This window comes from Atractosteus spatula, chromosome 7 (genome assembly GCF_055471065.1).
Source record: "Atractosteus spatula isolate fAtrSpa1 chromosome 7, fAtrSpa1.hap1, whole genome shotgun sequence".
Lineage (NCBI taxonomy): Eukaryota > Metazoa > Chordata > Actinopteri > Semionotiformes > Lepisosteidae > Atractosteus > Atractosteus spatula.
This window is the reverse complement of record NC_142712.1, coordinates 62,979,550-62,992,254: the sequence shown is the minus strand read 5'-3', so window position 1 is coordinate 62,992,254 and position 12,705 is coordinate 62,979,550. Positions and strand designations below refer to the sequence as shown.

At 40.1% G+C, this 12,705-nt stretch overlaps 1 protein-coding gene across 1 annotated transcript in view; it reads left to right on the top strand.

Moving 5' to 3' along the window:
- Positions 1-12,417, top strand: part of ap3b2 (adaptor related protein complex 3 subunit beta 2) — a 40,122-nt gene extending 27,705 nt beyond the window's left edge. Inside the window, exons 19-27 of the mRNA XM_088920800.1 lie at positions 571-730; positions 1,620-1,794; positions 1,910-1,985; positions 2,350-2,459; positions 2,795-3,026; positions 3,857-3,941; positions 4,696-4,793; positions 7,983-8,121; positions 8,944-12,417. Coding sequence (XP_088776926.1) covers positions 571-730; positions 1,620-1,794; positions 1,910-1,985; positions 2,350-2,459; positions 2,795-3,026; positions 3,857-3,941; positions 4,696-4,793; positions 7,983-8,121; positions 8,944-9,094 — 1,226 coding nt within the window. The 3' untranslated portion in view covers positions 9,095-12,417. The remainder of the gene's footprint in view (positions 1-570; positions 731-1,619; positions 1,795-1,909; positions 1,986-2,349; positions 2,460-2,794; positions 3,027-3,856; positions 3,942-4,695; positions 4,794-7,982; positions 8,122-8,943) is intronic.
- The last annotated feature ends 288 nt before the right edge of the window (positions 12,418-12,705 follow it).

The following is a 12,705-nucleotide window of genomic DNA, read 5'->3' as shown; positions in this document are numbered from 1 at the left end:
AGAAGGACAGTAGTACAGTGTATTGGCTAAAGCCTCACGAGGCTTTCCTGCTGTGAGCTGTGAGAGATACTGTCCTCACGTCCACCCCAGCACCCACTGCATAGAGCAGCTCAGCTGCCTTTTTGTGTGTGCCTGGCTCTGTGGAGTGCACTGTGGTGATTACAGTTGGCCAGTGTGACAGGTGAAAAAGTAAGTCGGTGGACAATTCAAAAGTCTCTTGAGAATTTTTAGTCATTTGGGGCACCTTAGTGGAACAAAACTGCTGTGTTTTTGGTAAAGACATTAAGAAAAATGTCAAATCACACAGTTGGAGCCAGTTTCTGTGAATGGAACATGAATGTCAGGCTAGAATGTTTTCATAGCTAGTTAAGGAACAGCTATGAGGAAAGTTCTTATGGATCAGTTTTGTCAACAGTCATTTTAAATTTGGAAACTCTACATTCATTTACTAATATACTTATATCTCATTACTCTATAATGCCCAGGGAACTCACTGGAATTGTATATACTGTGTAAATGCTTTGTCCTTCAGTCTTATAATGTCTGCTTACAAATCTCCCTCCTATACAGAGTCTGAAATGGGCAGCGAGTCGGAGACTGGCAGCGAAGAGGGGGGCACTGGATCAGAGAGTGAGGAGAGTGAAGAGGAATCTGGATCAGAGAAGGAAGAGAAAAAGAAGAAAACCGAGAAAAGCAGGACCAAGAAAATCGTACGGGAGAGCGCGGAGAGGTGTGGTTTTATCGCTTATTATCCGTCCTGATGGAGATCCATCTCTGATAGGAGTAAAGCTCTGAAATGGTCTAGGGGTGTCATAAAAATGTGTCATTTCACAGCTCTTTGAGGGATTTCTTGCTGGATTCCCTGTTTGAGATGGTTTAACTTGTTTGAAGGCCGTCCTTTATCAAAATGTAATTTGAAGCATTCACATTGATTGAACTTCCCTTTTCAGCCTTATTAAACTTATAGCATTTATGTGAAAATAAAAATATGTAAATATGTATCCCTTTGAATTTTCCATCCATCCCTTTTTCTAACGGCCTTATGTAGTACTGGGTTGTGGGGAAGCTGGAGCCTATCCCAGCAAGCAACGGGCACAAGGCAGGGTACACCCTGGATGGGACATCAGTCCATCGCAGGGCAAACACAGACACACACACAGTCACACCAGGGTCAATTGTTCCAGAAATCAATTAACCTACAGATATGTCTTTGGACAGCGGGAGGAAACTGGTGCACCCAGAGCAAACCTACATGAACACGGGGAGAACATGCAAACTCCACACAGACAGCACCTCGGGTCAGGAATTGAACCCGGGGCCCCAGCCCTGTGAGGCAGCAATGCTAGACACTGCGTCCGTTTTAACAATTGTACTAAAAATGTTATACCGATCAAAAAGTTGAGTGCAATTTCTGTTTTATGTTTAGATCTCCCTAATATAGCCTGTAGACATTTATTGAAAAACTAGCTGCGTTTCCTTTCTGACTGCTACCTGCTCGCTGTCTAACAGTGCATGGCAAACCAGAGAAGTGTATTTGAAATCTCACAAGCAGGAATAAACCTGTCGTGGTTACGGTGCCTGGGAATGTTTTGTACGAACCGATTTGTGTCCTGATGCAGCGAGGAGAGCGCAGGGGAGGAGAGGAAGAGTGAGAAGAAGAAGAAGAAAGAGGCTCGGGAGAGTTCCGAATCTTCATCTGAAGAAGAGGAGGACAGCACATCCGAAAGCAGCTCCTCCGAGTCAGAATCTGAAGAGGAATCTGAGTCTGATACAGAGACGAAGAAAAAGAAAAAGGTGAGGAGCTCACGACACAAAGAAACCGTTGAAAACAAACAACTCGGAAAGTGAAAAGTATAATGTAGGAAAATGATTCTGTGTGTGTGGTGCGCTTCTCTTGCTTCTCTTGCAGGTCTCCAGCTCCAAACCACTTCCAAAAGAGCCCAGAAAGGAAAAACAAGAAATATCTCTTCTTGACCTGGACGACTGTAAGTCAATTAATTCCTTCATTATTCAGTATATAGATAATATGATTAGCATCACAATGAATAAATCAAAGCTGTATCATGATAGGGTAAGAGTAATGAAAAGCAGAGCTGCCTGAAAGATATTTTTAAAAAAGTTAACCCTTATCCTGGAAGGTGTTTTTGTAGAATATAGCCAACATTTAAAATTTGCAAGTTTATGAGGAGACATCCTGAGCCCTTGCTTTCTGAATGACCCTTCAGTGTAAACTTTTAAAACATGAATGCAGTATTTCAAATACATACTGTAGCAACGTTGGTCCTGCTTGGATGCTGTTGACCGTCCCAGTAATATTCTCTTTACTCTTTCTTTTGTCTGGTGTATAAGTTGCTCCCTCGCCTTCGCCTCAGGTTACCCCTGTCAACAACATTGTGTCCAATAGCCTGGTCACTGACTTGGAAGGGCTGTCTTTGACAGACACAGCTCTGTCCCCAACGGTGAGTGATGCCTAATGTTGTCCTGGAAACTAAGATTGATGAAGAAAATATCATTTTGCCTGGGGAAGAGAGGGAAGAAGGGAAAAGATCATTACAGTACATCACTAGTAGACGCTAATGTTCCTACCTCATTATGACTCTTATAGCTGGTTAGATTTGGTACATGTTCGCATTTCATTTGTATTGCATGCAGACAGTAGGTGCCATCTACCATCCTAAGAGTTTCAATCTCAGCTGTTTTATTTTGTTCAAACCAGGTTAGTGTATTAGGTTTCTGCCATGTAATTACATGATCTACCCTAATCTGAGGCTGCAACGTGCTTTGCCTCCCACAGACAATCAGCCCCACCTTCAGCTCGGTGAAAACCCATGAGCTGCTGCACCGCATCACCGGAGAGGGTCTGTCGGTGGAGTACTGCTTCAGCCGGCAGCCTTTCAGTCCCGACGCCCACATGGTTGCCGTCCAGATCCAGTTCACCAACAACACGGACTCGGAGGCCAAAAACATCCGCATCCAAGAGCCCAAACTGCTCTCTGGGATGAGGATCAAGGAGTTTCCAGAGATAGGTCAGTCATGGTAATGAACCTGCACCCAAGACCCCTGGATGATGTGAGCTTTTGTCTTGGAAGAGAAACTATTGACTTGATTCACATATTACAGCAGATAATTTAGACTTGTTCAGTTTTTCTACTCACAAAACGTATATCCACTACAAAAATCTTTAAAACTCAGGCTCCCAGGCGCTTGTCCAACACTCTGGTTGAGCTCTGTGAGCCAAAGGTTGTGGGTTCGAGCAGAAACGGTTGGGATTAGTTGGCCTGGGTTCCCTAAGATCCCAGAAAATCAGTGACCCCTTGTGGGCTTTGGGGTTGTTTCTCTAAAACAAGGCACAAAGACACATTCAACCATTTCAGATTGGGTGGGTATGCATTTGGAGATTCTACATTGACAAGAAAAAAGAAAAAAATTCTAGGACTCAGCAGTCAACCACACAAGTTGATATCAACTGTTCAATCAATTACAATTACAAATGGTTACTTTTACTTTCTCTTTTACACTGATATTGTGACTTATTTCAAGAGGTTGTTGTAAAAATTGAATGTGATTGATTTTCCCAGCTGATTTAGTAAGTAAATTTTCCTGTCTAATATGTAGTGAGGAGAATACACATGCAGTGCAGGGTGTCCAGGTGTGAATTTATTTGTATGATATTGTACCTCAACAACTACATCATAATCAATGGATAATTGATTTTGACATATTTATATTTAGTATAAGTATAGATATAAGATACTGTATAGGGCATGATTTAAGGACTTTTAATAAAAATGCACGAGAAGGTTCTGAAAATGCATGCTGTATGTTTGTTTTTTGTGTGATATTGTTTTTGTTACAGAGATTTTGGCTCCAGGAGAGACAGTGACAGTGGTTATGGGAATTGATTTCTGTGATTCTACACAGGCAGCCAACTTCCAACTCTGGTGAGGCCAGAACTTTAATCCGTAGAATTTAAGTATAAAATACAATATATACTAATATATTTTAGTATGAGATGCTGAACATGCTTTACTGGCTTCATATGAAATTGGAAACAATATTTATGTGAGAGATAATCCTCACCTCTCCAAGCAGGTATCCAGAAACTGAGAGCATTGAAAACTGCATATAGATACTGTTGAAAATAAATATTGTGACACAGCCTGTGTAACTGGTATCAGACAGCTCTGCTGGTGTTTGATGGCATACCCATGATCTTAGAGGCTTCCCTAGTCCTAGAGCAATTGCGGTATGTTGTCTGTGGATAAAATAAAATTTAAACAATAAATCATGTTTGAGTTAGGTATGAGCTCTGTCCTCAGCCTTCACAGAAAAAGAATGCATTGTACAATACTGATCTCCCTTGACGGGTTCATTATCCTTGTCTACAACACTTTCATTCATAAGGAGGCAATGATTCTATGTACAGAGAAACTGATGTATTCAGCAAACCAGAGAGCTTATTAGGAGAAAATTAGCACAGCTGTTTCGACCCCTGTATTTCTGTGCACTATATGTTTCTGAACAGAATAAAATAAACATCACTCCCTAAGAGTGATCACCTCCCTTTAGAAACATGCATTTGCCCTGACCTGCAGAAATGCCGCGCAGGGAAGTGGAATAAAGTACATGGTATTTGGTACTGTCTTCGCATGCAAGCTCTTTAGTGAATAAGCTCCTTTTCTGCTTCTCCTTCAGCACTCACACCCGGAAGTTCTTCGTGTCTATCCAGCCACCTGTAGGGGAGCTTATGACTCCAGTCTTCATGAGTGAGAACGAGTTCAAGAGGGAGCAAGGTGAGAGCTGCTGTGCGTGCACCTCATTTAACTTTGGCGAGAGCAGCAAAGGCTGAGCAGCTCAGGGTAATGAAGAAGGGTCCTTCTAAAGGATGTAAAAACCAAACACAAGCAAAAAAAACACAGGAGGGAAGGAAACTTTAGAAATCAGTGGACCAGGAAGTCACAGAGGATGGCTAGATCATTTTCTTTGTCTTTGTCATTGCTGAACACCGGAGTTACCACCTTGTAGCCTGACCTTGTCAGAGATCAGAAACTAAATAAGGCTGGTCCTGGTCACTACTGGGACAGGAGACTTGTAGGGAAATTCAGATTGCTGCTGTAAGTGCTGTTTGTAGACCAGTAGGTGTCACTCTTCCATCTGGGCCTGGGCTTCCACAGGATGGTGACTGTGGATATTGTGCAGTAGGTAGATGAGACATTGTACTGAGGTCCTGGCTACTTGGCTATTAAGGCAATGTTCATGAGAATTGAAGTGATTTCCCCCTTAATTCCACTTTGGTCTTGCGCCAAGCCCCCCCTGGTATTAGATAATTCAATTGCTAAAGTCATTTCTCATGTCCCCACCCGATCTGCTGTGCAGAAGAATAAATTGGCTGTCACTCATCACTCAGGTGGTCACTACACGTCAGTGGGAGGCGAAGTAGGTTCTACATGTGAAGAACATTGGAGTCAGGAAAAGCACGAGATAAATGCAAGACATTTTTTAGAAAGTTTAGAGACTACAGGTTTTTATTTCCTCCCAGGGGTGCTCTGCTTGACACCCCTTAACTTGGTCCACATGGAGAGAGAGTGGGGGTCCTACCTGGTTTTCCATTTCTCCAATCTGTCATTCCTCAGCAGAGGAAAACATGTCTAAACCCATCTTGTATTGGATTTTGCTCAATTCAAACAATGAAAAAATAAAGGGAGAGCACATAGACCATGAAAAGAAAACACAATAAGTCTTGACAACAGGGCTAACATTCAGGCTACAACTGCTATGTAAAAACAATGAGCAGCTAAAGTCAATTTAGATGGTATAATGTGTACAAATGGTACCCATATTCACTCATGCAATGCAAGGCGTTACATGAATTAATAGTCAAGAGCTGACATACATCACTGCCTCCACAAATCTGTCTTACAAGGCTGGAACCCAAGATATCGTTAAATCCATTAGGTTACATTCTTTTACAGACATGATTCTTATGAAAAAATGTACAACCAGGTTACGCTAAGCCAGATCAAAGTCTTTATCGTCTTACACAAACACTTCCTCCTATCTACAAAATCTACTCCTTTCCACCCTTTATTTTTCTTTTACTTTTTATCTAGAATGTTGCCATGGAACTAGTCTTTGACATTGCATTTGTGCACATTTGTGTTGCTTCATAAAATGTGTTCAGGGAGATAGCTGATAAGTGATCTTCCCTCCACCATCTTTGGAGCCCCACAGTAGGAACCACAGATTCTAAATCGTGCTAGATTTTATGTAGGTCATATGTCAGTTTCTATAAAGGTAATATTTGTGTTGCCTGGGAGACCCGAAACTTCAAAGTGGGACTTCAGAGGCCCACAAGATCTAAATAGATATTTTTTTAAACATTAATATGCTGTGAAATAATCACCAAAGAAATCACATTGTTAAGTGTTATTTGCTTCTCCTGAGTAAACAATACATTTGAGCTGTCTTTCAGTTTCTACTTTCGCTCATCTACTGTATATAGAGCTGTTTTGAATTTACCTTTGTTTCCCCTCTTTGCTTTCACCATGGTGGTAACTACAATGTACTTAGAGTATATAATACGGAATACTCTGCAATAGTCTAATATACAGTTTCTGCTATGACGAGTTTTCATATATTTATGGATTTTGCTTCTTTTTGTGAATAGACGGAAGCCAAAGCCTATGAGATGCCTGTTCTTTTACCATTTAATAATTGTATTCTTTAGTTGATCAGGGTCCTCATCATTGAACGGGCCACACTAGATTCCCCTACGTAATTGCGAAAATATGCATTCACATTTCATTTAGTCGTGACTCGGTCTTAGCAACGTGAGCAGTGTTTTCTGAATCACTCTGAAAGTTGTTGCAGTTAAATATCTGTCATATCCTTCATTCTTTTTCTGTACTCTGTCAACTCCCATAGAGAAGCTATTACGATTCAAAACAGGTAAGTTCTTCTGATAGATTCGTTCTTCTCAGTTGTCTGTGTGTCACTTGTCTCACTTCCCCTCAGAGTTTCCCTAGTGTGCTCAGTGACTTTTAGCTGAACCGGCAGTCTCAGTGCATTGATTTTGTGTATGGTGTGTTTACTGTTCACAGAATGTCAGGTTTATTGACCTGCATCAAAACACTTCGCACAGATCTGTAGATAAAGACCACAATTGTTCAGAAAGCCTCAAAGTCCTGACTGTTCTGGAATGCTACACACAGATGCTGGATGGCAACTGGCACTACATTCAAGCTTAAATTAAGAACTGCACATAGATATTTGTTTCCTGTTAAAACTGTTTTTGTCATTGAAGTATGACTTGATCTGTTTGTGTCCAGGTGTTCCTGTCTCCAAAGTCAGTCTGTGCTAAAGGAGTAGCAATCAAAGATATTTGTACTGCTAAGGGTCCTGTAATTAGTTAATCAACTGTTTAATGTGACCTACTGAATTAGTTGTTCATTAGAAACCTGGAGGTCAAACAGGCCACAGTGATCAATTGTGAGTGCCCACCCTGTGAAAACAGGCTTAACTGATTTTCTGATTTTTGGGTCAGTATCAGGTTTGAAAACATCAGGTTATGACATATAGGGGAAAGTAGGCCTGGCTACATGAAGGAGACACAGGAGGGGAGACAGTTGCTTACTGCTCATCCTCTTGGCTTTTGAGTGTGTTGCTGCAGCATAGTGGAATTCCTCTTTCAGGACAGAAAAAAAGCTTTTTAAAGCTTTCTAAAGGCCTCTGGCAATATTGGAATATAATTTATTACAATTTATTTAATAACACAAGAAAGTTCTGTTGATAAGACCATAACAAAAAATGCAAAACATATTTTTAGTTTTCCAACTTGTTCCTTGTCAGATTATTTCTCAGGAAGGAATGCGACTATGTTTGGGTCATTTATCGTCTAGTTAACTAACAGGAAGTGCCACAGACAAAACCTCCGCTGTTCAAAAGGCTTGTTTGGCTTGAATCCAGTCTGGGCTTCCCGGCAGGTCAACTAATGGGAATGAACGAGATCACGGAGAAACTGACTCTAGGAGAGAAATGCCGGAGTGACCACGTCATTGTTCAGAGGGTCACCTCTGCTGCCAACCTCAGCCGCGTGCCCTGTGGGTCGGAGAAGGAGTACAGGTGAGCATGTGTGTAGTGCACACATCTGAAAAGGTCCACATATGTTCGCAGTGGTGAACCCCTGTAGTTAGACCTCTGGGCTTTGTATGATAGGGTATACAGATCATCAGAGATCCTACCACAGAGACACACCGCTGTGCACATTTGCAGCGGTAAATTGATATGCTTTTGCTGCTTCACCATGCTTGTATCGTGCATGACCTCTGTGTTGCCATGGTTGTCCTTGGTTGGTCCTTTGCAATATTATACTTCTCTTTATCATACCATGCTTTTCAGAGGACTTCACTATGCTTTAATGTGATATACTCACCCATAGTAAACGTTTATTAGACTTGCCAGGGGAACCATTAAATGTTTGCCTCTGAAATTCTTTGTTTTTTGTCAGGTTAGTACTCTATATCTGTACTTACGAAGGAGTATTCAGATGTCCTGACAGGGTAGGCATAAAAACTTAAAAGATGTCTTTCAAAGTTGTTGTTTTTTTGTGGTGCTTGTTTTGCCTCCAAATGAACTTAATCTTACCACATTTAAAAGTAAAACATGGCAATTTCTCTTTTCCATGCCAACCCTACTTACTCCCCAGTTTCTGGCACTTAATCTGTAACAATGTTCAAGAAAAAGTTAAGTTTTATGCTTGGTCCAAAAACTTTGAAAATCAGAGCTTTTCCTTCTGGTCACTTAATGCAGCTGAATGTAGTTGTTGTGTCTTCTTTCTTTTAGAACTTGAGCATAAGATATTGAATCCAGACAAAAAACATTCTTATCCACCCACTTGCACTTTTTTTCTATTTAATATAAAATGTATATTCTGCTTATTTTCAGATTCGCTGCAAAGACTGTAACCAGTGGTAGCCTGGTGCTGGCCACCGTGGTGACAAGAGATGAAAAGGCCTCCCAGCTCACTGTGAACTGTGAGAAGATGGTGATAGGCACTATGTTGGTGAAAGACATTCTTCAGGCCCTGTCACAGTGATGGACCACCAATTTGCTGTTACATCCCTTACTCCCTTTCTCTGGATTGCACCAGTTCTCTGTAACTTACACAGTCACTCTCCTGCCTTTTCTCAAATCTCTCCTTCAGCTCCAATGCTCAGCCTGTCTATTGTCTTTTAAAACACAAAACCACGCTTTAAATGAATCTTGATTTCTTCACTACTTTTAAATAACCATTAAGCTTGTAAACCAGCAATTCTAATTTGGACCCAATTTACATCTGGCCACTCATAGCTAAGCACATACAAAAATATTCCTTTCCCCCCTCAACCCCCTCAAACCCTACTGTCTACATTTCTGAATAGCTGATGGGTAGTCTAGTTAGACTGATTTGACAGGTGAGATCTGCTGTACTCCTGCATCACAATGTCCATCAGTTGCAGGACCTTCTCATATCCTTCTAGACATGTTTAGTGAACGTGGGGAAGCATGGGTTATCTTACAGAATCAAACAGCAAGTTTAACATTCCTTTAAAACACAGAAACCCATTGCACATCTTTTATTACAAGGCTTGATATACCTATGTGATGTGAGAAGGATGCCAGGGCACAAAAAGATTGATCAAATCTCCGCCAGTACATGTTGTTGAGGGTCTTAACATTAAGTTGTTTAGCTTTACTCTTTAGTTTCATGCAGTAAAAGACAAATACCATTACATTTTAATCTGTACAAATAAAACTCATCAAATATTAATGGCTGGGTCGGTAGATTTTCCAAAACGCTATGCAGTCATGCAGACTAATGTTGCTGGAGGGATCAAGCCCTTTCAATAAGGGCTTTGTCACAAGACACTTTTGTTACCACCCTGAGTGTGTGGAACACCTTCTCACAAGGCAGCTCTATTCTAATAAGTGGCAGTCGTTCGGGCAGCCTTGTCTGAACCACGGTCCGGTCCAGTTCAGTCTCCTGTCACTTTGTAGTGATCCTGCCGTGCTTGCAGTCTCTCTCTTTAGGACGTCAGATGGTCAGTGTCCACCTTGAAGACCTACCTGACTGTCATTTCTGTGTGCCATGTCAAATATTGATTGGAAGTCTCTTTCGGGGTCTCATTTCGTGACTGCTCAGGTCCTTAAGGGCACCAGTCACCTCTGTTATTTCAGGATGTCTCCCCCACAGCTCATCTGACCTGCCTGACCTGTCCCACTGGCTGGTGGCTGTTTATTAAAGCCTAATGGAACATTTGGTTGCTTCTGTAGCACTGGTTCTCTGAAAGCCCTATACCCCTTCAGGGGAGGAGTGGGAGTTAGGGTTAGGGTTGACACACTCCTGACTGTCTTGTCAATAGAGTTGGTATTAATGCTCTATCCACCACCCCTGAGGGCAGTAGGGTTTATAGCTACTCTTCTCTTTCGGAGAACCAGGATTACAGGAGTAACCTAACAGCTTCTCTACATCTTTGGAGTGGGCAGGAGAACATCACCTAGATGTTTTAGTGAACAACCCCTTCTGCTAATGCAAGCAGAAGTCAAGCTCAGGAGTTTATTAGCTTTAAAATTTGCTGATCAACTTCATGGGGGTTGAGAATAATTGTACCTGGAAGGAAGAACAGAGTTCACAAAAACTGTTCACATGACTTCCCACACTGTGTGATATCCATCTAATAAAGCTCGAATTGGACTTCTGAAATTTGTGTGTGCATATCAGGGATAGCTTTGGAAATAACATAATGCAAAATGTTATATGGTGGAACAACTTATGACAATCAAGCATATGCTAAAATTAAGAAGATGTTAAAAAAACTGTTTATTACATTAATTTTTACAAGATTTGTTTAAAGAAAAATGTAATCTTTCTAATTTTTTTTGCTGTAAATCAGGGGCTGAAGGAGAGGTTGCCTGCATAGTGTAATGGCTACAAAAAGATAATTATAGTAACTACTTCATTTCTGTATAGCGTGAATGTAGCATGTGGCCTCTAGTGTACTTTTTTAGGGATAGACTGGTATCACAAACTGTCTTTGAATCTTGGAAATAGTACAGTTTTACATTATTTTGGAAGCATGTTTACACATTTACGAGGTCACAATAATTTTGTTACAGGTACCACTTGTTTTAGGCCTTTATCTGCTGAATGTGTTAAACTGAATCTGTTGTAGTTTGTTAAGTGATTTTTATTTCTCTCTCCCAAATGTACATCATTATTACTGTTTTTGGTCTACTCTAGATAAACAGCTTTCGAGAGTGTCAAATATTCTGATGTATTGAGTCTTTAACTGTTCATTTTAATTAGCCCTTGATAGTATACAAGACATGCTCCCCAAAGCATGTAGGCTTTCTGAATTACAAGGCCTTTGTTGAAAGAGAGATTTAATTCCAAATAGACAAAAACATGCTATATAATAGTGCTTGCTCTCTATTGCCTATAAACATGTACTATTATAAACTTGTTTCCTTGAATTATTATGTGTTGTGCATTTGCAGAGAGCTGTAAGACATGGGTCCTTTTAAATATAATATTATAATCACTATGACAGTAAAAGAGATAATAAAAGCAAATTTTGTATTTTGAAACAATGGATGCAGACACACTGGTCTTCCATGAGCATGGTTGGACATCCCTGCACTATAAGAATCCTTTATAGCTGTCTTTCATCCCAAGATTGCAAAGCAATTGGCATGTTCTGTTATACCAACAAATGAAGTGGTGCTGGCAGTTTTCTGACCACACAGTAATGTAACACTGCACTGAGATACACAATAATGTTGCATAAGACAGAAATCTAGCATTGGGAAAGCTTTTCATTTCTCAGGCACACAGATGGGTGACCTTTGAAGAAAGCTAATTGTAGTATCTTGCCTACTTTATAAACATGATAACAAAGTCCAAAAATTAAAGTTTACATTTCAAAAATGCAAAATGCTGTTTTTCTTTACTATATTACTTGATATGTCTGAAATTACCTCTGTGTGAATGATTATACCTTATGACTATGTTTTCTCTTAGTATTTGATGTTTTTTCTGGCCTAATTTTAAAGCTACGTGGTCCTCCATGGTTTAATCTTATTTTAAAAATGTATACGAATGTGGCCTTTAAATTGTTCTGTTTACGCTGTAATGTGTATTTTTAACTGCTAAACAAAATTTAAAAATCTTGAAGACAGAAAAAAGTGCAAAGAAGGAACTACTGAACTTCTTGATAAATAATGGTGTGATGCATATCTTTGATCCAGCATCCTTGATAAATGTATTTGCTCTGTATTCTTTGTCAGTACGTGTTGCTATTTACTGTACTATTATTTTTAGGAAAAATGTTCATAGCTGTAGAAAACTGAGACAATACACTATTACTATAAAAAGAAAAATGCCTGCTTTTTCATCCTATCATCTTCCTGAGACATGAAAACACTGGCCTTTTATTGACTCATTCTTTGTCCTTATTTATTTAGCTTGTGTGAGCCACAATACACTCAGCACACAGAGAGACACTGTGTTGGGTATCAGTCTACCCCTTTTTCACTGTTTGGTTGTGAAATATGATGTGTTGCTTGAATATGACAGCTTTATTTATTATACAAAAAAGAAAACTATCAATAAAAAAGCTGAAGACATAAAAGATCACTGCATTATTGTGTGTAGTGTATATAAGTGTG